The sequence below is a fragment of the Canis lupus genome, chromosome 1, assembly GCF_003254725.2.
Source record: "Canis lupus dingo isolate Sandy chromosome 1, ASM325472v2, whole genome shotgun sequence".
NCBI lineage: Eukaryota > Metazoa > Chordata > Mammalia > Carnivora > Canidae > Canis > Canis lupus.
In genome coordinates, this window is record NC_064243.1 from 17,720,828 (window position 1) to 17,746,635 (window position 25,808).

The window sequence follows — 25,808 nt, forward strand, 5'->3', positions numbered from 1 at the left end:
CCCTCCCAGCGCTGGGTGGACCTCCCTCACACGGGGTCTTCTGGCCATGCTTCCGCAGGCTTGGTGGTTAAGTTCAGTTTTTGTAAAATAAATACTGTCTTCATTGTCTTACACACTTAGAAATGCTTTCATTTCTGACTCATCTCCAGTTGGCCCGCTGCCTTGCTTATACTTCAGCTTCTTACACTCTTTCCCACCTCCCCCCAGCAAGGAACATGGTGAGACAAATATGGAATGCTTTGGGATAGAGCAAGAGTGAAGGTCTTGCAGGGGTACAGGCCGGGGAGGGGGTACCCCCATGTGAAAATCCCAGCTGAGGAATGAGGGGAAGAAAGAAGGAGGGGTAGGAAGCCGGGAGGGAGAGCGAGGATGGGCAACCCCTCCCCCTTACCAAGGCCACAGACATCCACTCTTCACCAATCCCCAGAGGTGCCTTCTGTAATTACATGAGTTGATTAAAATAGTGCCCACGGCTCTTGAGCAGCTTTAATTTTTCAATTTTTTTCAGGCTCCACTCTGACCAGATGAACAAAATTTGTCGTGCATCCATTATTATGTACCCATGTCCCTCATCTTCCTGAAACACCTCGAATTCTCTGCCTTACAGACTCAGTGACCAGAGAGCACTGCTCTAGACTCTGATGACAATGAGGGCAAGGTGTCCTCCAATTTTCCCTCTGTTCTGTGCTGGACCGTAGGGCAGAGCAAAGGCTCCTCTCATGATGCCAACATCTTCATGCATCAAGAGTGAAGGCAAAGCAGAAGATTCTGAAGGAGGGCTTCTCATTAACACATCAGAGAATGGGATAAAAGTGTGGCCTGTCTCGTTGGCTCCTTCATTACTGAAACTGGGATGACACCAAGACCAGTTTATACAGACAGTTTTACAAATTATCATACAATCCCTGCACAGCACAGCTTTTTCAGTGATTCAAGATCATTCTAAATAATATTACGACACTGGCTGGAGTACAGCAAACCCTGGGGCCTGGCGCAGAATAGAAACACGCTGGCCCTATACACTGACCCATTTGCCACTTCTAATGTTGCCCTCTGGGAAGCCGCACAGCCTGCATGGTGTGCAAGCTATGATCGACATACTTTATAAGGATATTCCATATATATTCATGCATTCAAAGACTAGGAGATAAATACGAGCATATAAAAGGCTGTGTGTGTGTGTGTGTGTGTGTTTTTAAAGAAGAAGAGATTTCTATTCGAGAGGAGGAGGGTACTATCCTTTAAAGTCCTATCGGGGTAGGTGTACAGTTGGAATAAATAGAGTCAGGCTCCCTGGACTCTCACATGAGTCACTGTATGAGCTCTTAGGTGCAGGGATTTTAAGACAAATACTTGGCTCAAAGGCCATTAGTGTTCATGTTGTGATTCTCAGCAATGCCCTGGATAGTGAAGGCCTCCAGAGAGGAGGCAGGTTTGCGAGCGCCTGCACGTCACAAGCACCGTCCCAGCGGAGTGTAAGGTGCTGTGCAACTCACCTGAGGAGATGCCTGTGCAATGGGAGGGGATGGGGAGAGCAGCTCATTATGTTAAAGACCACCAGTGCAGGGGTCAAAACCAAACACAGGTCCGTCCCTCAAGGGGCCACAGGGCTGTGCCAGGAAAGGAGGTCAGCTGCACAGAATATAACAGGAAACGTGGGGCCTGGGTGCCCAGGAGGTCATGGCCACATACAACGAGCACATCCTATAGATAAGACCTCCGGCTATGCCTCGTGTGTCTAGATGGCCAAGATTTTCCAGAAGCCTAGAAATAATGGATTTTTAATAGAAAATCTTCCAGATGTTGGCTCCAGGTTTTCATTTCTTCGACTTAGAGCTCCATGGCCAAAGAAGCACACCTGTGAGTTCTGTTTAGTCCATAGGGACCAACAGTTTGCAAACTCTGGCTGAATGATGTCCTAGAAGTGCTTACAGTTTATCGAGAGGACCTGAGGGGGCCCTCAAGGTACTTAGAGCCTCAAGGTTTCCCAGTTGGGTAAAAGGAAACTTATTCTGGGCAAAGTTTTCAAAAAACGGCAAAAAAAAATCCTATTTGGAAAGAAAGGGAATTGATAGTTAAAATTTACATGTGTACAGCGTGTAGCCAAAAGATCGCTTCACCCACTTCTTGCTGGTCACCTGAGGGAAAAGTAATGACTGTGGATGGAATGGAATAGCCCCACATTAAGACTGGGATCCGTCCTATTTTAGCACCATTGGTTGTAGGACAACCGGACATTGTGTACCTCCTGAGCAAACACCATTCCTAGTCCTGTCCCCAATGTTGAAACTGAATTTGATCAAGTCTTTTCTTAAAAAAAGATTTGAGAGAAAGCCTGTGCACACAAGCTGGAAGGGCAGAGGGAGAGAGAAAGAAAACCTTACACAGACCCCGCACTGAGCACAGAACACAATATGGGGCTTGATTGCACATGACCCTGAGATCATGACCCGAGCCAACACCAAGAGTCAGACACTGAACCAAATGAGCCACCTAGGCACCCCAGATAAAGCCTTTAGATGCCATTTCTACCAAACAGGAAACCCAGGAGGGGAAAGAGTACATTAAATGATACGACAGCCAACGATCAAATGTGGTCAGACAACCCACTGACCATTCCAGGTTATCTACAAAGGGAAGAGGGGAGAACGGATTCTAGATTAACACGATTTTAAGAGACTTACCAAAATTAAATGCAACTCATGATTCTCAATTGAATTCTTCTCTAAATGGCCCTGTTGTAAAAGGAACGGTTGGGGGGATTCAGGTAAGGGATAGGAAGAGAATTAGCCAATTACTGTTAATTTTGCAAAAATTGTATTGTGGTTATAAAGGAATATGCTATTTTTTCGAGATGCAGGCTAAAGTACTTTGGGGCTAGATGTCATGATGTCTATAATTCACTTTTGAATACTTCAATTAAGAAAGAAACAACTGAAGAAGCCAATGCAGCAATATGTTGACAACTTAAATCTAGATAATGGGACAGAGGTGAGGCAGGGCCACAGAGCCATCACACTGTGGCAGTAAGTCTCCATCACCAGCAGACCGGATTTTTTTTTTTTTTTTTGCCACATCCCTCAATGCCCCCAAGTGTGTGTATGTTCTACATGTCAAATCACTGCCGGTCAAAAGAAAAAAAAAAAATGACAGCAACCCAAACAGGTGTAACTTGATGCTAATAGCTCAATGCACAACATACACAGAAGCAAGTGTGAAATGAGAGTCTTGGAATCTTTCATTTAAAAGCATGAAATTCTAGAGCAGGTTTGTCTTAGCCAGCGTTGCTCAATTTTCAGGAGCAGCTTTACGGTCTCAGATGAGTCCAAGTAACCTCAAACAACTGGTCACAATTCAGGAGGAAAAGGGAGACAGTAGGCCTAAAACTTGTATTTAAAAGAACCTAATTCTAAATAAATAAATAAATAAATAAATAAACAAACAAACCTAATTCAGTTACTACTTAAGCCCATGACAAAAAGTTAGATGTCCTGAGCTACAAGCTTCCCTGAAAAATACAGTTTGAAACTTAAAGATATTCTGAGTTTAAAAAAAGAAAACACATAAACTAAGATCTTACTTGGCAAAGTAGATCCACTCTACATCAAACGACTTTATGCTATTCACTTAGAATTCTAAGAACTTGGTCCGTAGAAGACATAGGTAGTTCTTTAAATCCGATTTTTTTTGGTAAAGACTTTATTTATTTATTCATGAGAGACACACACAGAGAGAGAGAGAGAGAGAGATAGAGAGGCAGAGACACAGGCAGAGGGAGAAGCAGGCTCCATGCAGGGAGCCCAACGTGGGACTTGATCCCGGGTCTCCAGATCACACCCGGGGCTGAAGGTGGTGCTAAACTGCTGAGCCACCTGGGCTGCCTTAAATCTGCTTTTAAAAAGTGTTCAGCCATTGAATTTCAGGTTTTAGAGAGACCCGAACAGTCATGTAGTCCAATGGTCTACCCAGCGGCTCAATGTTTATCATTTGGGAAGAGCCTGAACCTACCATTAGAAAGAGCAATAAAATCTGATCTGGACTGGGGTGGGAGCTGGAGTGGGGGGGCTCTCCTGGATTCCCCCAACACCACACTCTCCCTCACGAAGACAACGGACCCATTTCCAAGATGGAAGCAGGTACTCCACGTATGCCATGTTTCCAATATAGTTTTACTTCTTTTTTGACGTCACATTGGCATTTTACAGGTGGTGTGCTTTTTTTTCTTTCGAGTTAGATTTTCTTTTCCTAAGCTTTAGGAAAAAAAAATCACGTGACTTTATTTTTTTTCATAGTATGGGTCATCGAGATTGGAGGTCTTTTACCTGGGGTGACCCATCTCCACATACATCCTATGTTCTGACCTCCCATTTGACTTAGCATCTATTCCAGACAAAAGTGTCCCTGTTTGGATAACAGATTATGCGGCTGCCCTTCTTTGACCTGGAGGTGTGGCCAGAAGAAAACATCTTTCTCTACGAGTACCATCTCCACATGGACCAAATGCTCAGACATTCAAGACCAACAGCTCAATTACCAAATCTTCTCTAAACAAAGGCTCTTTTAATGAAGTTACATTTTGCTGGAAAGAAGCTGGAAAATGATCTTGTATTCTCTCTCGGTGCAAGACTGGGACAGAGAAATGCAGAAAAGAAGGGCATTTCAGGTACAAGCCTCTTAAGGGTGAATCACTGCTGGGATCAAGCTCCATATGGGCTCCCTTACTCAGCGAGGTGTCTGCTTCTCCTCTGTCCCTTCCCCTGCTTGTGCCGCTTGCTCTCACTCCCTCTCTCTCAAATAAATATTAAAAAAAAAAAACAAAAACTGAAAGGCAGAAGTAGGATCCAGAATTTATGGCTCACCTTCCAGCATTTGGTCCATTAAGTCACACACTCTCTTTCCAATGATCATCTTGAGGTAGTCTCTGTAATTCCTCTTACACCCCTGCTGCTAAGAAATGATGCTGCCTCTTTTCATGTAAGAGGTAAAAACTCAAGGCTCAGATTTGTCTGGCTCTTCTAAGATTTGAAGCCTAATCCCAATACCAATTTTAATCTCAGATTTCTTTTTAAAGATTTTATTTATTTATTCAGGAGAGACCCAGAGAGAGAGAGGCAGAGACACAGGCAGAGGGAGAAGCAGGCTCCATGCAGGGAGCCCAACGTGGGACTCAATCCCAGGCCCCCGGGATCACACCCTGAGCCAAAGGCAAACACTCAACCACTGAGCCACCCAGGTGCCCCTTAACCTGAGATCTTAACAGGCTGAGAAATACAATCTGAATCCATTTCATTTTTTTTATGAAGGGCTTTGCTAAAACAGAAACAACCAAAATAAAAGCCGCTGAAATCTTCCCAATCCAACCTCTTCCTTCAAAACTATAAAATTCATGGAAAAGAGTGAGAGCAATAGCATTCTGGACATAAGAGCACAATTTACTGGTCAGCATGCAGATGTTTCAATTAAAAAACAATCTGCCCATCTTGTTCGTGGTGCGCTGCGTGGCAAGCAAGAGAAATGAGAGGTCTCCAATTCCCTGTTAATTTGTACTCTAGTAGGAGACAGACAAATGAAGTATTAGGGCAATCACATGGGCATGAGTGCTAAGAAGGAACCTGCAGGTGAGATGTGCTTCCCTCCCACACCACCAGCAACTCACAGCGGTGCACACGTGCACGGTTCCCGTGATAGCTCAGAGAGCTAACCCTCACCATCAGTCATCCGAGGCACACAGAAGTATGGGGAATATTTTTTTAAGACTTATTTATTGGAGCGGGGAGAGGGCAGAAGGAGAGGGAGAGAGAGTCCCAAAGCAGACTCTGCGCTGAGCGTGGAGCCCGATGCAGGGCTCGATCTCATGACCCTGAGCTCATCACCTGAGCTGAAACCAAGAGTCAGATGCTTAACTGACTGTACCACCCAGGTGCCCCAAGTATGGGGAGTTTTTAAGATCTCATGGATATCACCTTGCATCAACTTTATTTATGTATTTTTAATAATTTCTCTAGGTGCTATTGGAGTATCTTATCGGGATGGGAAAAACTAAAAATGTCCATGAAAACAGGACAGAAAACCAAAAGGTCTGCCTACCCACAGCAGAAAGGGGCTCCTGCTGGGCGAACAGGAAGGGGAGGTTAGCTGGACAGAATGAGGTCCTGTTACAAAGTGTCCAGCATCACACAGAGGCCCTGATGCCAGAGGGTGACTGTGGGCAACAGTTGGGGGGATGATGGGACGAAATGAATGTTCTCTCAGCCTTACAGTGGACCCAACGTGAACAGGGCAGGGGAGCTGGGGGCTTGTTCCAGTGGTACTGGCGTGTGTGGCCCGGGGAAGCAGTAACCTTCCTGGATAAACTTTTGTCAACCATAGAATAGGCGAGTTGGACTGGAACACCTTCACTGTCTCCTCCACGTCTAATGTCTTTATTCCCCCAAATCTGATCCAAATCCCAGTTATAAGTGGCTGTAACCTCATTGGCTACTAGTCCAATAACTTACTGCAACACACCACAGGGCCAACAGGAACAAAAGAGCTGATTTCGAGATACAGGAATATCAGGCACAGTACTCAAAAAAGCTAAAGACCCAGAAATCCCAGCCTGCTGGTGCTTCCAGAAAAGGCACAGGAATCCCTAAATTCACTCACATCACCAAATCTCTCAATTCAGATTATACATGCCAGGGAATACCCACTTCTGGTAGGAACAAAATAATGCTTTCACACACACACCCCTAAATTAGGGATTTTTTTTTAAAGGAAAGTATTAAAATGAACACACATTACCCAAACTGTATTTTTCTATGGTGAAAAACAGAAGCATCAGAATCCAGGCTCCTTGTGAAATCAACCCAGATGGAAGGCAAGACCCTTGCACAAAACGTAGACCTTGGACCAGCTGCCTTAGCACCACCTACTAGAAACTCCGTAGGTGGGGCCCAGCGATCTTAGTTTTAAGAAGGCCTCCGGGTGACTCTGATGCATGTCTGAGTTTGGAAAGTGCTTGCTTGCTCATCAGACACTGACAAAACAAAACAAAAACAAAAACTAAACAAACATACCTGGCCCCAAAGATGTCCTTTTTGGCGAGATCAATTCCAGAAACAACCTTCACTCTGAGAATACGTGACTCTCCCTGTTGGAAGAGGAAAAAAAAAAGTTTAAGAAATGGACCTTCAATGGGTCACCATCTTACCCAATATGCAAATGATTTCTGGTTCAGACCAGTACTGGGGACACAGAGCCCATCAGCTCAGCACAGCAGTTCTTCCCTACACTGAAGTTCAAAAGGCAACATTCCAGCTCTAAAATCCTACAGCCCTAGAAATTTAAAACACCCTGGGGCGCCAGGGTGGCTCAGTCGGTTGAGTGTCCGACTCTTGTTTCAGCTCACGTCATGATCTCAGGGTCCTGGGATCGAACCCCAAGTCCAGCTCTGTGCTCAGCGGGGAGTCTGTTTGTCTCTCTGCCCCTCCCCACCACATGCCCTAATAAAAAATAAATAAATCTTTTTAAAAAATTTAGACCATCCAGGTTAATTTAAGTACAAGTTTAATTCAAACTACATCATGCAGATCCATTATATGGGCCAGTAAAAGATTTCCCAGTTGTACCAAGAACACAGTGTATGTCTGAAACCATCTGGATCTTTAATTTTAATGAAAAATGTACTTAATAAGTAATTCTTTTATTTTTAACTTTAAGAAATAATTCCTCTATGGAAATGTATATATTTGTGCACATAGCCTGAGACAGAGAGGAATTTCATGTGGTATATCATTTTCTCAAAATTACAGTTTCATAATGTTAGTATTAAACAAGCAAAAGTAATTCCTCAGTTTTTGTGAAAAAAAAAAGCATCGTCGTAAATGGAAATCATCCCAAACCATCTCAGAAATCACTCATTCATTTATCCACCTGCTTATTTTATACACTCCAACATTCTCTAAGCAGCTCCTATTGCACTGGGCATTGAGCAACATCTTAAAATATAGATACGAATACACTAAGAGTTTTACAAGGGACAGGAACACGTATAGCACAAGACCCCATGATGGGCTCGCACCAAAAGGCACAGGTTAGAGCAGTAGCTAAGAGCTAAGACATTCAGGCTAGAGGAGCTGACTTGCTCTCAAGTTTCTGGTCTGGGTCACTAAGTGTTAACGTGGACTGAAAGGCAGGAATAAGATGAATTCAAGGTGTCTATGAAACCACCAGGTGGTGGGTGAAAAAAGACTAGGTAAATGGGAGAGACACCTGATGTGGGTCACGGGGAGGTGACCAGTGTAGAGTTAGTTGGTGGTTACAGATGCAGAGGAACATATTCAGGAAGGGTGAGGAGGGGAAATGGCTAGGGGTGGAGCTCTTGGGCATGCAAGCACCGAGGGGGCAAGAGAAGAGGACGGTGAAAGCCAACTATCCAAGTGTTTGGTCAAGACCTGGCTGAAGGAAAGAAAACCCAAATGATTCTGTAGACTATGTCAAAGGAGGCAGGATGATTCCGTAGAACTAGTCAAAACATGAAGAGAGGAGGCCACCAAGCTCTGGTGTCATTTAGCTCACACAATGAGCAGGCCTGCGAGCAACCGGAACTGAGCTGGAGACGTCAGCACTTTCCAGGACTCTTCTATCCAACCATCCCGACGTGGGGCCGACCACATGCACACACAGCAGAGACAAAGAGGTTAAAAAAAGGTTTAGCAACTTGTACGTGCTTAGGCTCCCTTTCCAAATGAGGTCTGTCTGCATTCACGTTTGGATTTACTGTGCTTGGCAGGCTTCATGAAAGGGTTCAGGCAAGCAAGGGGTAACTAAAACGTGACTCTGCTACGGCGAGCAGTGTCTCCAAGTGGTTACCAAAGCTTCCGGGTTAGGTGCCCTTCCCTTGGTCCCTTTAAGCAGGCACTGACTGCTCTGATATTTCTCCCTTACACACCCCAACTGCCAGGCATCAAGGAGTCTGCTAGCACAGCGGTTATCGGGCCTATGGCTCTTTTGTCTCTGCCAGCACACTGCACCCCAGTGCCCATCATCAGACTTCTCTGATGACCTTCTCTGATGACCTCAACCCAAGGAATGCCACAGTAGATGCATTTTTTTACACGTGGATAAAATTTGGCAGCACCTTCATAGAGTTTCCAGTACACCTGGGAAGAGTTCAAGGCCCACTAGCACATACAAACTGAGGATCGTGGGTGAAGACAAAATCTGTGTCTGCCACACTAAGAGGTTAAGACTACCGGAGCGGGAATGAGGAACAATTCAGAAGAAATGAGGACAGGGAACAGCTGGTAGGGAGCATTCTTTTCTGCCTCCCTGCCTTCCCCATCCCAGTTCTCCATCCGCTCCCCACCCCCATGACAAAGACGTCCAACCAGCAATTCTCGCCCAATCACCACTGTTACAGAGGGGAGAAGTCGGATGGCGGATAGTGCTAAGTCTCCAGGCCAGTCCTGGGTGCTGGCTGAAGAAGGAGACGGTGGATCTGGTCTGTCAGGCAGTGACTCCCTCCATAACCAACACAGGCAGGGCAGCAATCTTTCCACCCCAGGCTTGCACTTGTCATCGAGTTAGGGAAGATAAACCAGGGACTCTGTCTAGGGTGGCGACCAATGTACAGTCAGTCATAGAGCAAACACAAGAATTCTGGTAAGAAACAGTCTCTTTGTCTCATAACCCTTGGGATTCTCAAAACTCCTAGGCAGTGTCCCGGACTTTCCACCAACTTCATAGTGGGCTTGACTGTATCCTGTCTGGATTCTAAAGAATAAGAGAAGCCCAGCTCACACCCGGTTGGTTCCCTTAGGTTTATATTAACATCCGGTGAATGTTCTTACACTGGGCAGACCTACTCTTCAAAAGCATACATTTTAAAGTCAGATAACATTTATATGAATAAATGAATAAAATAAACGTCACTGAAGGAGTAAGTAGAATTTTTTTTAACAGAAATGAATAAATATTCATTTGGTAAACATGAGCACCTGTTCTAAGATCTAGAGACACAGCAATACGGACTGACAAAACACCTATCCCCCCCGCCCCCCCCCCCCCCACCTTCTGGTATTATTGAAAGTTCATTGTATACAAGGGCCTCTCAACTACATGGGGTCACAAATCGGGCTTCTGGAGGGCAAAGGGTAATACATAACATATATTTTAAAATTATGTACACACATCCTTTCACTCAACAGAGTCTCATTTGGGAATCAAACCTAAGAAAATAAGCACAGAAAAACAAAAAAAGAAAGAAAATAAGCACAGGTATGTGCACAAAGCAAACCAAAGAACAGCTAAAAGGACAGTCACCAAAGCATTTTTTAATCAAAAAAAGTCCCTCTAAAGTAAATGTTTCAATGTTCACAGCAATTCTGTGCGATGAGCTGTCATTAAAAATGCGTGAGATTCTGGGGCACCTGGGTGGCTCAGTAGGTTAAGCATCTGCCTTTGGCTCAGGTCATGATCCCAGGACCCTGGGGTGGAGCCCCGTGTCAGGCTTCCCACTTAGTGGGGGGGAGGGTCTGCTTCTCCCTCTGCCCCTCTCCCTGCTTATGCTCATGCACTCTCTCTCAAATAAATAAAACCTTAAAAAAAAAAAAGTGTGAGATTTTGTAATGACCTTCATTCATTCCACAAGTGTTTGCTAAGTACCCACCATGTGCCAGACACGTTATCTGGGGGCACAGATATGAACAAGATGGAGTTCCTGCCTCAAGGAACCAACAATCTAAAAAGGCAGACAAAACATAGATATTGCAAACAGGAATTTCTGATGGTGGCAAGTGTTGTAACAGCAAGATGAATAAAAGCAACTAAGCACAATAAAAGCAACTAAGTAGAGGGAGAGGGGGAAGATATTTAAGACCCATGATCAGGAAAGGCCCCTTTGGAGAGCGGACATCTGAGCTGGACCCAGAGGAGACAAAGGGTGATGCTGGGGGTGGGGATTTCCATGCAGGGGTGACACCACATCCCGAGGCTTTGGAGAGCAGGTCTGCATTGCAGGGAGAGGTGAGAGCAGAGTGGTACGGTGGGGCCTGAGACCCAAGCGGTCAGCCTCTGCAGAAAGTGGGCATTGTCCCAACCATCTCTGGAATGTTTTAAGCAGGGGGCTGATAGCTTCCCATAGGATTGAGATGGAGAGGGCATCATGTTCGAAATAAACAACTTGGTTTATAAAAAAAAGTTGCAAAAACGGGTTATACAGTTGAGTTAGGAATAAGCAAGGCAATCTACAGTTGTAGCCCCTTTCCACCTGGACTACATTTCCCAGCATGCCTCGCAGCTGGGTGGTCATGTGACTACATGCTAGCCGGTGGCAGGTGCACAGAAACAATGTAAGCTTTTTCTGGCTCTCCCACTCATCATGCATCTCCACCTCACCTTGCCCCCTCCACCATCACCTGACTGACCTTGTCAGGACACTGAGCTCCAAACAGACTTGTACTATTTCTTGCCACTGAGTACTGAAGGCTGCTTTAGCAGGCGACCTTTGCTCGTATGCAATACAATCTCAATTTGCAATAAATATCGATTCTGTATAAGCACAGAAAAAGACATATAAAGGATTAGAGTAACAGCGATTACCTCTGAATAATGGATAACTTCCTGATTATCTACATTTTTTTCTTTTTGGAACATTAAATATTTTTCTTTGGGAATTCAGCTTTTGTAGAAACTTCAAATAATACAGAAGGAAAAAAATTTTTAATCACAGGCTTAGGAATCTAGGCTTCCATATTTTTTTTAAAAGATTTATTTATTTATTCATGAGAGAGTGAGAGAGAGAGAGGCAGAGACACAGGCAGAGGGAGAAGCAGGCTCCATGCAGGGAGCCCGATGTGGGACTCGATCCCGGGTTTCCAGGATCATGAAGGCAGACACTCAACCGCTGAGCCACCCAGGCATCTCTAGGCTTCTGTATTTCTAAAACAAATAAACCTCTTGTCATAATAAAAAGCTACAAGTTGTATTTCAGCCAACTCACAAAGGCATCCAGTGGTCTCTCTGGGAGACGTGATAAGGACACTCTTCGGTAACACACAGGTAACAGGTGGGAGGTGAAAGAAGGAAAGAGCCTTTATTGAGCACTTACTAGTTACAAGAGCCTTTATTGAGCACTTATTATTTACAAGCAGCTGTGACAGGAAATTTTACCTCCCTCTGAACTTATGGGGCAAGGCAGCAGGAAAGAGAATGCTGCTCTGTAAAAACTGTTTTTACACATGGGTTTCAGACGTACAGCCAAAACATCTTATCTTTGTTTCCTCTCAATAGTAAGTGTGCATACAGATAAGCAGCCATCATCACCCTGCAAAGAAACACATGATCAGGTGTGTGACTACTTTATCAGATGCAATGGGCGACAAGTCGAGCAACTGTACTTTCTGAGGCGTTTTATTACTTTCATAAAATCTACACATGACATCTCGGGCCCTGGTTATGACTCCAGTAGAATCAATATTTAACTAAAGTGGCTTATGACAACAATGATATTATTTAGAGCTGGACTGTGTGCAGCAGAGAAAGCACAGGCAGAGAAGAGGTGAGGCCGAACAACTGCAGGTCCTCTTATGACTCTCAGGGTCTCTTCTGGCTACTGTTCCTCTACTGTTTTTGCATGGTCATTGCCCAACAGGGATGATTCTATGCACTGTACATGTGTTTTTCTTTCCCACTTCATTTTCTAATTCTCCCTGAAGGCCTAAACCAAGATAAAGTGCCCGAGCCACAGACGAACAGCACCGCCCAAGTTCCAACTTATAAACAGAGGGTATTCCGAAAGCTCGTTTGTAAGGCAGCAGTTTCCAACTCAGACACCTGCTCATATAAACTGTGTATAAGTGGTCACCTAATTCCCACGCCTACTTACAAAGCTTACTAAAGACATCATCTATCAAAATTACTCCTCTGATAAATTAAATCTCAAGTTCCAACTCAAAGTAAGAGACTAGAATTTATATTCTCTCCCTGCAATCAACCTTGGAAGATAACTTTTTAAAAAATTGTATTTATTCATTTGCGGGAGAGAGCAAGCGAGCAAGGGCAAGGGTCCAACGGGGCAGGAGGACAGAGGGAGAAAGAGTCTCAAACAGTCTCTGCACTGAGCATGAAGCCTGACACAGGGCTCGATCCTAGGACCCCAAGATCATGACCAAGAGTCAGACGCTTAACCGACTGCATCACCCAGGTGCCCTAAGAAGGAAAATTTATATTTTTTATATTTATATTTTATCCCTGACCCTTCACAATGGCAGCTGATCTTCCCCCAACTGAAAGGCACTATCTGGGTTAGGAGGTAGTGTTTTTCCTCCACAGGATCCCCAGTGACCCCGGTATCCCATACACCAGCCTTCTTGCGGACAAGGAAGACCTAAGTCGGGGACTTGCACATCGTAAGTTATTTGTCAGTGAAGTAATTTGTGCACTTGCCTCCCATACCCTACACCGTACCTACAGTTCTATTACCCGTAACAACTGCAGGCTCGCAGCCACCACCCTCTGGCTTAAAAGGACCATCAATATTCTTATACCCTAAAATATCTAAGTTACAGACCTGTCCATTAAGGTCACTGCTTTAAAAATTAAATAAGCTAACATAAAGTAACCACACTGTGCCTGCTCCACAGATGCCATTCATCTTCCAGTTCCTGCCTCCTCTTGCTCCAGCCATGAGCCAAGATCCTGTTCCAGCCATCTCTTTAAATCTCGCACAACCCCCTGTCATGCCCAACCTGCCCCTTAGGCCTGTCCTCTTCAGCTATGCCTTTCCCTACTCTGTATTTCTACCCCAATTCCGACTCTCTAAGCCTTTCCTCTCTTCACTCCCTTGAGGGGTCGGGTCCCCAGCTTCATGCTGCTGCCACCCCTATCTTCTCACTCTCTCACAGTTCTCCACTCTGACCCTCTCATGGTTCATCCCCCAAAATGTGCAGGGACACCTGAGTGGCTCAGAGGCTGAGCGTCTGTCTTTGGCCCAGGTCACCACCCCGGGGTCCTGGGATTGAGTCCCACATCAGCCTATGTCTCTGCCTCTCTCTCTCTCTCTGTGTGTGTGTGTGTGTGTCTCATGAATAAATAAAATCTTAAAAAAAAAAGTGCTGAGTGACATTTACGTTCAATGCACCACGCGAACAGACCAGAAGAACACAACAGGCAACCACACACCTTCTACTCTGCCCAGAAGGGGCTTATGGTCAGTTGCGGAGGCTAGACATCCACACTTGTACTACACCTGTAATACAACACCTGCGATGTGGGGGGAGAACAAAGACACAGAAAAAGGAGCCCAATACTGAACTACGTGTCCAGCTCGAGCTCAGATAAACCCTGAGGACACCCAACAGCCCCACTCCCAGGCCTATCCTCTGTCGCTGTTCGCCACTGTCAGCCCAACACAGAACATTCTCAAGCACCAGCCCCAGCGATATGAGTTCTGGAGAAAACTGCAGAAACACAGGACTGTGCACAACCTCCATTTCTCAACCTCTAGCTAGATTATGGCCATTATGCCTGCTGGGAGCTCACAAACGGGGAAAGGAAAAAAATGGCCCTCCAGAGCAGAATTATAATTTTAATGCTCAAGGTAACTAACTTACAGAAATTATGTTGTGAGGCTTTTTAATTTATTTATTCATTTGAGGGGTGGGGACAGAGGGAGAGGATCTTCAAGTAGACTCCCTGGTGAGCACTGAGCCCGATAGGGGGCTCGATCTCACAACCCAAGAGATCATGACCTGAGCCAAAAGCAGGCCAGACACTTAACTGACTGAGGCCCCCAGGTACCCCTATGTTTTGTGGTTTGAAAATACGTCCAAAAATTCTTGAAATTCCCCTCATCAAGTGGCGGGGCTTAATCTTCCTCCCTCACTGGAGGTTGGACATAGCAACTTCTGAGAAACAGAATACAGAAAAAGTGACAGCATGTAACTTTGAAGATTCAGTCATTAGAGGTACTGTGGCTTCCTCCTCTCTCTCAGATCACTCACTCTGGGAAAAGCTGGCTGCTGCTATGTTACGAGGACACCCAAGAGGCCCTATGCAGGAGCTGTCCCTATAGTGAGGACTGAGGCCTCCTGGCCAAGAGCCTTGTGAATAAACCATCCTCAAGTGGGTCCTCCAGGCCCAGGCAAGCCTTCTGATGGTGGCACTCCTCACTGACAACTTGACTACCACCTCACGGCAGATCCCGGCCTGCCCTACCCCAGTAACTAGGCGAGGCATGTGTCAGAACCACCCAGGGAAGCCATTTTTGTGGCTTTACGCTGCCAAACCCAGGAATCCTCTGTAACACAGCAACGGAGAACCAGGGCATGTGGAGAATCCCTTGCAATAACTGGCGTCTAATTCATCTCCTGGTTAAGTCAAGATTTTCCTACATATTAGGACACCATTTGGGGCAGCCCGGGCGGCTCAGCGGTTTAGCACCACCTTCCGCCCAGGGCGTGATCCTCGGGTCCCGGGATCGAGTCCCACGTCGGGCTCCCTGCATGGAGCCTGCTTCTCCCTCTGCCTGTGTCTCTGCCTCTCTGTGTCTCTCATGAATAAATAATCTTTTTTTAAAAAAAAAAAGAACCCTGAACTCTAGAAGTACAGTCAATATTTCAACCTGAGACAACTCCAGAAAATTTAGGATATATGATCCTCAGGGTGATTTTTTTAATTCTGGAAAGAATGACAACATAAGAGAATAGCTGTGAAACTTCTATCTGCCTCTGAAACAACTCTAAATTCACCTCTTCTTCATCCCACAGCCTCATTTTAAGTTCTACTTCTAGGGGGATAATCCAACACCAACCAGCATCACCTCAACTGCTCCTTCTTCCAAAAGCTACTGAGCATCTCGTAGGTGCCCACCCTGAGGTTGATGTTGATGTGCAGCAGCTTCTCTTCATCCTAATTCACCTGCCACCTCATCAGTCCAACCTTTCTAGAATGTCCCTTCTCCCTTATTCCAGTGGGTCTTCCCCCACAGATCAATGGGTCTAATTCAATCCCCTCCGCACAGCAGTGCAGGCTCACCACCACCTGCTTAATCCCTGAACTACCTGTGCTCTTCGCAGGGACCCATTCCCTCCCGCACGGCACCTGCCCACCCAGAACCCATTCATCCCCCGTGGTCCCTCACATCCACGTAGTCAGGAAACCCAAAGCGCTTACTCTGACAACAGTACAGGAATGAGGAATTGAGAAGAGCTCAAGCCTATAGGACTTTACTCTCTGTGGACCAGGAAGAAACATATACGCAATCACAAGACGCCACAGTGAACTTAGCAGCAGTGAGTGGTACCTACGGGAATTCAGAGCAGAAAGAACGTGTAAGGGGAGGGGAGAAGGAAACCGGCTAGAAAGCTGGGGCAAGCTTCAGGCGAGCAGGTACTGGGGCCAGGCCCTACAGACTGAGAAAAAGGGAGGAACGATCCTTCAGACTGCAGCAGCAGCACGGGGGTACCTCGAGGTGGAGAGCAAATCAACGTGCAGAGAGACAAGGAAAGAAGAGGGGCCCAGGCCCGGCGTCCTCGTCCGTGGGGCCCAGCAGCACATCGATCCAGCCCACGAGGCACGAGCTCACCGGGTAACGGGGGCAGAGAGAGTCGAGTCCAGAGACAGGAGGACAGGACACGAATTACACGGTCTGCTACGCCGCTCACTCCGGTGGAGGAGTGCGGTGGCCCTGGGGACGGAGGACATGGGACCGCTTCCAAAGCTCCTCCTGGGGCGGGGGAGGCCCAGCAGGCTGGGTGACAGACTGCCTCGGCAGGCAAAGGCGGCACCTGCTCAAGTTCCCCGTTAGGGTAGAAGCGGGGGCTGATGCTATCCGGGGGTGGCAAATGAAGGAGAGGGAGTCTGAGGCTATGGGAAGTAAGAGAACAGGGATTTTTTTTTTTAAGATTTTATTTATTCATTTGATACAGAGAGAGAGAGAGCTCGCATGAGCAGGGGCAGAGGGAGAAGCAGACCCCCCACCAAGCAGGGAGCCCTCTGCAGCACTGGATCCCAGGACCCAGGGATCATGACCTGAGCCGAAGGCAAACACTTAACCACCTGAGCCACCCGGGAGCCCTGAGAATGTGGATTTCTTGACATGAGGTTACCTTGCAGTGTGCAGCCAGAGATGTTCAAGAGGCAGGCAGAAACCAGAGCTCCGTACAGAGGTCAGAAATGGGGCCTGAGGGGCACCTGCGGGGCTCAGCGGTTGAGCCTCCACCTTGGCTCAGGTCGCAATCCCGGGGTCCAGGGATCGAGGCCTGCATCAGGCTCCTCATGAGGAGCCTCCTTCTCCCTCTGCCTGTGTCTGTGTGTCTCTCATGAATACATAAATAAAATCTTTAAAAATAAAAATAAAAAAGGGACACCTGGGTGGCTCAGTGGTTGAGCGTCTGCCTTTGGCTCAGGGCATGATCCTGGGGTGCCAGGATCGAGTCCCACGTCGGGCTCCCTGCATGGAGCCTGCTTCTCCCTCTGCCTGTGTCTCTGCCTCTCTGTCTCTCATGAATAAATAAATAAATCTTAAAAAAAAAAATAAGGAAGGAAAGGAAAGGGAAAGGAAAAGGAAAAGGACAAGGACACTGGACGTGGGAGGCCCAGCCCTCTCCCCCGAGCCTGGCTTCGGACTGACCACTAGGCTGGCATCTAAGTAACAAATCACTGTAGTCTTTCTTCCCTGTAGGGAAGCCTCATCTTCTCAACTCCACTCTACGGTCGCGCTGACCAAACGGTAACCGCCAGCTACACGGGGCTATTGGAGTCAAGTCGATTACAATTAAGCAGTTCTTGGTAACGTGAGCCACGTTTCAAGTGCCCAACAGGCCCCGGGCCTAGTGGCTGGCTCCCACGCCGGACACGGAACACTGCCACGATCATGGGAGGCTCTGCTGGACAGTGTCGCTCTCAGAGCCCCGGCTCCACGCGAGAACCAAGCAGGGTTTGAACAACATCTGGTGAAAGGGGGGAAGACAGGAAAGAAGGAAGGCAGGGGAAAGAGGGAGGAAGGGACCCCTATCTTTAGCCCAACTATAACTCGGCATGCTCCAGGAGAGTTACTGTGGAATCAGGCTACCTGGAAATGGGGGGGGGGGGGGGGGGGGGGAATGGACACAGACACACGCTAGTGTAGTCCCATGTTCCATGGTCAAGACTTCCTCTGAAATTCCAAAGACCAGCCTGCAAATTAATTCCTGCTGGATATTAATTTACACTGGATAAAGCCCCTACTATACAGTGTAGTAGAGTCTCTGCATCCAGACATTTTTAAAATCTCTATACAAATAGAGAAAGAGCAGGGATGGTGGCCTTAGCCAGTGAATGACCAAGACCTGGGAGTGCAGCTGATGAGGCCAGAATCGTAAGCGGGTTGCTCCATCTTGCACCTTCTTGCACCGCATTCACAGGAAATGCATTTGGAAGGCAAGAAGAGAGGTGAAATCCCACCACCATCCTGCTCTTGGCCCCTTTAAGAGAAGACACCTGGAGATTACTCAGAGGGAAAGGGAAAGTAGAAAAAGGTAGTGAAACCAGCCGAGGGTGAGAAGCTGACAGGCTGGGAACCCAAGTGCTGCCTAGAGGGAGGCCAACCAGATGACTGAAGGCCTGCGGGGAGGAGGAGACCGCACAGGAGACCTCACGACAAGGTTGGAAGCCACAACCACCTGCTCCAGGCTGTTGGGGGGAGGGGGGAAGCACCCATCAAGCCTCATGCCAACGCCCCACGGCTCACACTGAATCTCACCTCCTCCCTGCCCCCCCCACAACAATTTTCACCCATGCTTTGAAAGTGCCAGCTTTCCAGTTATTTCTTTCAGTGCCAGCCTAGGATGTCTTGGTTTCTGGCTTCTGAATAGAGTCGAGCCCTGGCATTCCAGGTTCTTTGTAGATCTCACCATTCGGTGTCATTTCACCCGGAAAATGAGTCCCTACAGAGGAGGAGATGGGAGAGGAGGCAGGGTTAGCAGTAGGCTGAGGAGTCAGCAGTGGGAGGTGGCAGGAATCAGCCACATGCTGAGCGACATTCACAGTCCCATGGGCCGCATCCCTAACATGACTCAAATGTACACCCCAGCAAGAATGTAAATCCTTCCATGTGAGGACAGACTTTTAGAATGGCTTTCAATGAGAAATGTTCAATTCTCGAATGCCAAGAATCCACAGTAATTCAGCGATCATGCAGACATGAAAAGAGGGTGCCGCTGAACAGTGTCCATGAAATGAATGAGCTGGCAAGAGTTCCAACTCAAAGGACAGAGTCATTCTCTTCCACTAATTAAAAATTCTCCTTTTACCAGAAGAGTTGGTAAAACTCCATGTAAAAGGTCTTCAAAGAATCCATTTATCAATGGTTCTTTTGTTCCCAACCTCTAATCACAAGACAGGAAAACATGTTTAAATTCCCCCAAGATCACTAACACAAGAATTATCTTGTGTTTATCGTTCTAAAAATGATCATAATAAACAATTGCACTTTGTTGAAAGCCAAAAATCATAGCTCAACATCTAAAATTCTGTATTTTTCATGGCAATCATAACTCTGACCTCTCCTCTTCAATAAAGTGAAGTCTGGGTTTCTGGGTGGAATTTGTAGTTTGACTAGAAGGATCTGGAAAAGGTCTGGGTTTCAGGCGACAGGGACTACTGAGGGCCCCCAAGAACACAATCCATGGAGTGAGTTCCATGGTCCCAGATCTGAATCTCACCAAGTAGGATCAGAAGTCTGACTCATGTCAATGTGCCAAGGGTTCCTAGAACCTTGAAAAGGACACACGTGAACAAAGCTGATAAGAAACTCATTTTAGTGTTGAATTTTAGATTTTACAGTGAAGAAATGACTTGTTGCATGGATCTGAAGCCTCAGGACTGGCACGTTTACTCTGTAGGCAAGTTGAACAGATGCAAATAATAATCCATCAGAAGGCTGTGTGTTGAGAATGAGACTGAGTTTGAGTATCCAAACACCTGTCTCCACAATAGGGTGACCCTGCCACTCACAAGTGCTTGAGCTCCAAGGCTCCGGACTGGCTCTCAAACAGAAACACCAAACAGAAACCTCTCCAGCCTTCCTTTTCCGGAGCTCCAGCCCATCCCTTCCCTCCCCTCCCACTGCCAGGCTCTGTTCCCACCATGCAAAGCAAGTGACGAGGCTCCCCCTCCACAGACTGCAAACGAATGCCACCCTCACCCCCCGGGGGATCACACCCCAGTCACCTCCACTGAATTGTGGGTGTTCCCAAACTCTCCAGCCACCTATTTACAGATCATTCCTTGGTTTGCTCCCACAAATACCTTATCTGCTCCTAGCTTAAACCTCAACCGATGACTATTCCTAGGGAGACAGGAAGATCTGCTAACGTAACTATCCACTCTTGTGCTCCAGCTTCAAGTCTTCTTGCCCTCATGCTTCTGATTTCATTTGAGGCCAGAGGGAGGAAGGGGACTGGGAGAACCAGGGCCCCAAAGCAGAACTAGGAAGACACTCAAGGACATCCTGGCTCTACTACTCATCCCAACAAGTCACCTCCCACAGTGGCTAAGAGAATCTGCAATCATCCCAAAGGAATGAGACACCAGGGACGGGCAAATGTCCCAACTTTGAGAGAAAAGCAGCTATGAAACATACTGTAAATTATACAGCTTGAGCTAGGACAGCTTTCCCACTGCCAGAGCCACCAATTGCTCTTTGGTTCCTATCTCCTACTTCTCCATCAGCCCTCAGGTAACATAACACGCTCTCTGAAAATGTCTTTCTAGGGCTCCTAGACTAGTTAGGCCTCCCACAAAAGGCTCCCACAGTGCCCTAGATTTCTTTTCTCACCCTTTTCTGTCACTGCTTTTAAAATTAGCTATCGAGGAACGCCTGGCTGGCTCAGTCAGTGGAACGTGCAACTCTTGATCTGGGAATTGTGGGTTCGAGCCCCACGATGGGTGTAGAGATGAAAAAAATAAAAGCTTAAAATTAGATATTGCGCCAAAGACGAAGCTCTCAAAAGGCAGGGGCTAGACAGCAGATCACAGGGAGTGACAAGAATAAAGTTCCACACACAGCCTGTTCGAGGCCAGAGAGCCACAGAGAAATCCTTCAGTCTGCTTATTAGCACAGCTTTCCAAGACTCTAGGAAAGAACTCTACACCCAAATGTTCCAAGGGGAGTGAAAGACTGGGTGAATAAATGACACCAATCCAAAGCAAAGTTCTAGAATGAATTACTAAATAGTTTGCATTTCTAAAAGTAAAACAATCTACAGCTAAGGTCTGCCAAGAATAAAACATGCAAACGTATTTCCTTCTCTGATAAGATTTACAGCTCCAGGGGTTGCTACATACCTAGTATACAGAGACTTTGGCCAAACCACGATCATATTCCTCGACAAGGTGATGACATGAGGGTGAACAGATACTAAAGTTAGGTGGGACTCAACTATACCTCGTTAACTACTCCCATCCAAAGTATAACCATTAGACAATTCCAGGGAGGTGGGGTCGAAGGAGTGTTAGGTCACAGGACTCTTCTTATTAACTCCATCCCAGGCAACACGGTCAGCCTGGAAAATCTGGAAGAGGATATTGAGAGCAGGCTAATCCAATCTGTATCTGATATACACAACTGATAAAATGTCAGAAAACTGGATTGGAATCCAAAAGAGATTTCATCAGAATGGGCGATAGGTCAAATCTTGACGATAGGATTTTACAGTGGTATGTGTGCTTGGTTGCCTGAATCAATGTAGAGGACAGGATGGAAGAGCATCAAAGTGGGGGGATCTTTGGAGTTTTGGGAGCCAGGCTGGCTCACTCAGTGCAGCATGCAACTCGTGGTCTCAGGGTCATGAGTTCAAGCCCCAAGTTGGGCATAGCATTAACTTTAAAAAAAAAAAATCTTGGGGATTTTATCTTAAGTTCAGTATGACTCAACACTGTGTCAGTAAACCACTTGCATTATCCAAAGTCCAGAGCAGGGAATGCGGTCATACCGTACCCTGGGTCAGCATGATGTTCGATTCCAAGGCTTAGAAGACTGTTGCTTAGAAGACTAACAGGCTTAGAAGACTGTTGTTTTGCTTTGTTTCAGGACGAAATCTATACAACGGAACACTAGGCAACCGTAAGAATGAAGGTGTGCTGCTCTACATACAGCCTGGAAAATTCCAGCCGCCCAGTCACGTGAGAAGGCTGAGTGGAGAAGACTTTGTGGGGTGCGCCGTCTTCCATACGAGGAGAAAGGAGATGTGTGTATGTGTTGACACAAATACTTGCTGGCATGTGTGTAAGCTCTGTAAGGACACAAGAGACTGGTGCCACCGACGGATTGAGGACAAAAGCAAGTTGGCTAGGGACCGAGGGATGTGAGAGACACGTGGAGATGTCTCACCAAATAAAAGCTTTCCTTATGCTTTAATTTAAAACCATCTACACATATTAACTACTCAAAAAAAATGTTTTTTGAGTACCTAGGGTAGTTAATGAGCAAGCAAACAGCACATGAAGACTCGAGAATGTTTAACCTGGTTTACCAACAATGACCAGACTCCTTCCCTGGGAAGGGGGGCGGGGTGGTGGAAGCCAAGAAGGCATCTTCTGTTCCAAGGCTGCAGAGGGCAAACCTCAAACCAAGGAGTGAAGGCTGTAGAAGGGCAGATGTGCTTTACAGAGAGAAGGAAATTCTGGTTGTTAAGCCTGGTCAAACACAGAGCAGGTGGCTTTCTGAGGCCAAGAGCTGACCAGTTAGCACCAGCACGAGAGCTGAGGCCTGCCACCTGCTAGAAATATCACCAGGTAGGAAGACCATGAACCAGATGGTCCCCGATGTCCCTTCCCAACTGTGGGATGATTTTAGAAGCCAAGAACTCAGACCGAGAAGGTTTATGCAAGATCACACAACACTTCCAATATACACACACACACACACACACACACACACACACGCACGGGTAATGTCTCTCCAAAAATGGTAATTACAATCCCATCTCTCACAGTGAAACACATAAGATCATTCATAAATCAGAATGCTTTTTTACTTGCAACCAGTTTCAAAACACCATGAATGAAATAATAGAAATAAGAGCACATGTGATCAGTACATTTTTTGGTTCCACTGGTTGTTGCTCTTATTCCACATCTTATTCCAAAAAGGTTTACGATGCTTAGCTGGCTCTTACACAAGATGCTTAAAATTCCTTTTATAAAGAACATCGAACCTACGATGCGCTGGTCACTGGGATCATTCTAGGAGATAACGCTATATAAAAGGGTGAGAGGTCGCTGGTACAAGGAGCAGCTGAAGTTGGCTTGGCTGCTACAAAAAGCTCAACTGGAGCACCACAGAAAAGCAACACCGCCAACTCCAATGAGAGCATCGAGATGAACCTCACCTAGGGAGACGCTGCAAATGGAATTGAGATGTGGTCCCACCAGAAACTTCAAGAAGCCACAGTACCCAGTGCCACAAATCTTAGAATGCTGTAGGCATCAACCACAGGACAGCAGATGCTGAGGTGACAAGGCTAACAGGATTTGTGTAACCATTCATGGCCTGAGGCCCAGGACGCAGCCCCTCACCTTGCATCCATCCTACCTCCTCACTCTCCTTCTGTCACCCCAACACTGAAAGGTGTTCATTTCAGACCAATGTACCCAAAACAAAACCTTCATGGTCACTGGCTTCATATTTAAAAGGAGACAAGTCAGGCTCCTGGGTGGCTCAGTTGGTTAAGCCTCTGACTCTTGGTTTTGGCTCAGGTCACGATCTCAGGTTTCTGGGATGAGCCCCAAGGCGGGCAACCCCCTTTTCTGTCCCTCTGCCCCTCCCCCTGCTCATTCTAAAATAAATATTTGAAAAAACAAAAATAAAAAAAAAATAAAAGGAGACAACGCTAGATGTTCGATCTTATGTCGTCCAGAATCTCTGCTTCTTCTAAGGCAGAATTTACAGCCTTAAAATGTGCAAATGTGCATTATCAGATTTAACATTTCAGCTGAGCCTCATTATCCAGCAATGCCATTTTATTACAAAGCCCTAACATTAATAACTCATTAAGATAGTGACTGAAATATTCTATTATTGGAATTTTACCTTGTGTTTTGAATCATGAATTTTTAATATTTTTAAAAACAGAAAGCTTATATTTTTTTGTTTCCTCATGGGGGGGAAAAAAAAGACCAAAGGATTTCATCTCAGTACTCGCTTTGATTTGTTTTTTTATTTAAAACTACCAAAGTCAAGTTTCCCAGCTTTTTCCCAAACATAAAATAATCTCAATCACTACGTGGCTACATACGGCTTTGAAAGAGGTTTAACTACGTAGTACTAAAATGAACAATACAAATGTTATTTCCAACAGAATGCTTTTGTGGGTTTTTTTTTTAAGATTTTATTTACTCATGAGACACACACAGAGAGAGAGGCAGAGACACAGGCAGAGGGAGAAGCAGACTCCCTGCAAGGAACCTGATACTGGACTCGATCCCTGGACCCCAGGATCATGACCTGAGCCAAGGGCAGGGGCTCAACCACTGAGCCACCCACGTGCCTCCCAACAGAATGCTTTTGGAGGAAAAGGTAAACAGGAATGTTAAGGTATTCCTTTTTAAATAACAGTGATGCTAGGCCTAGGTTTAACACAGCCTAGGATGCTAGGCTGTGTTGGTGCGCCAGTTCTACGTGAGACCATCTGAGATGGTTTTTTAAATATTTTATGAAGTTTGATTATTTTTGAATTGTCCTAATATGGGTTTCTCCTGGGAGGGAACAAAGTCCAAAAGGAAATAGTCCCTTCAAAAGTGCTGGCACACACTTGTCCCACATCCAAACAGCGTCCAAAACTGTCTGATGAGCCACTGCCTACTGTGGATACGCGTGGGCTTAGCCGATCCTGCCCTGGCAGCAGCTTCCAAGCATCTGGGCAGCTCGGTGGCTTCCCAGTTCCAGGTGGCGGTTGGGACTCAGCAGGTGTGCAAGGGAGCTGTGACTGTCACTCCACCCCTTGTGGTTCCCGCACACCATCCTGCAGCTCCCTTCTCACCCCGTGGTTCGCTCACTCTGAAAGCACTCTACTCGCGACAGCAGCAGAGGGGTCCATGGAGCCCTGAATGTACCCAAGTTTATCTAACACAGGATTGTGCAAAGCAAGGCCTGAATGTGTATGGTTTTCACCATAGGGAACTTTCCTTGGATTTATGGCTTTTTTTTTTAAAGGTCCACATCATATGTCCATTTCATTAAGGATTTTTCTATGGAATATTTGTATTCCATTCTTTTGTCAATCTACCTCTGTTGAATGCTGGTTTTTTTTTTCCTGTTGTTTGAAATTAATGTTTAATTTTAATGCCAAGCACTTTGTACTTGCGTTTAGACTGTTGACTTTGCCTTTGAATCTTCCAACAAGCACCTTCCAACAAGCACCAATGTCAACCTCTTCCCACTTCTAATTTAAATCTTTACAATTACAAGCCCTGGGACACACTCTGTACCTCTGCTGTTCCTCAGGTCCATCTATAAAGGGCCTGTTACATGTATGAGGGTGGTCTTTTTAATTATCAAAGGAGAAACTGTGGGAAGATAGATACCGATTCACCCACAGGATGATAAAGCTTCTTATGTAAAACCATTCCACCCTCCAGAGCGGTTGAGCCAGGCCCCTTCCACAGCCCTGCATGCTCATTGAGCCTCCTCTCTCCCGAAACCCTGAGGATGAAGAACATGAGCCACCCTCCGAGTGCTGTTCACAATCAAAGAACATTAATACCAGCTGTACAATCTGTGTATTTGCCATGATGGACAAGTGCTACTAGCTCCCTGCACGATTCTATGTAGGATGGTGTACTAA

General features: G+C 46.2%; 1 protein-coding gene across 1 annotated transcript in view; it reads right to left on the reverse strand.

Annotated features, from left to right (window-relative positions):
• NEDD4L (NEDD4 like E3 ubiquitin protein ligase) overlaps positions 1 to 25,808 on the reverse strand; it is a 338,701-nt gene that overhangs the window by 222,067 nt on the left and 90,826 nt on the right. Inside the window, 1 exon segment of the mRNA XM_049111433.1 lies at positions 7,059 to 7,132. Within this exon segment, the coding sequence (XP_048967390.1) occupies positions 7,059 to 7,132 (74 nt within the window).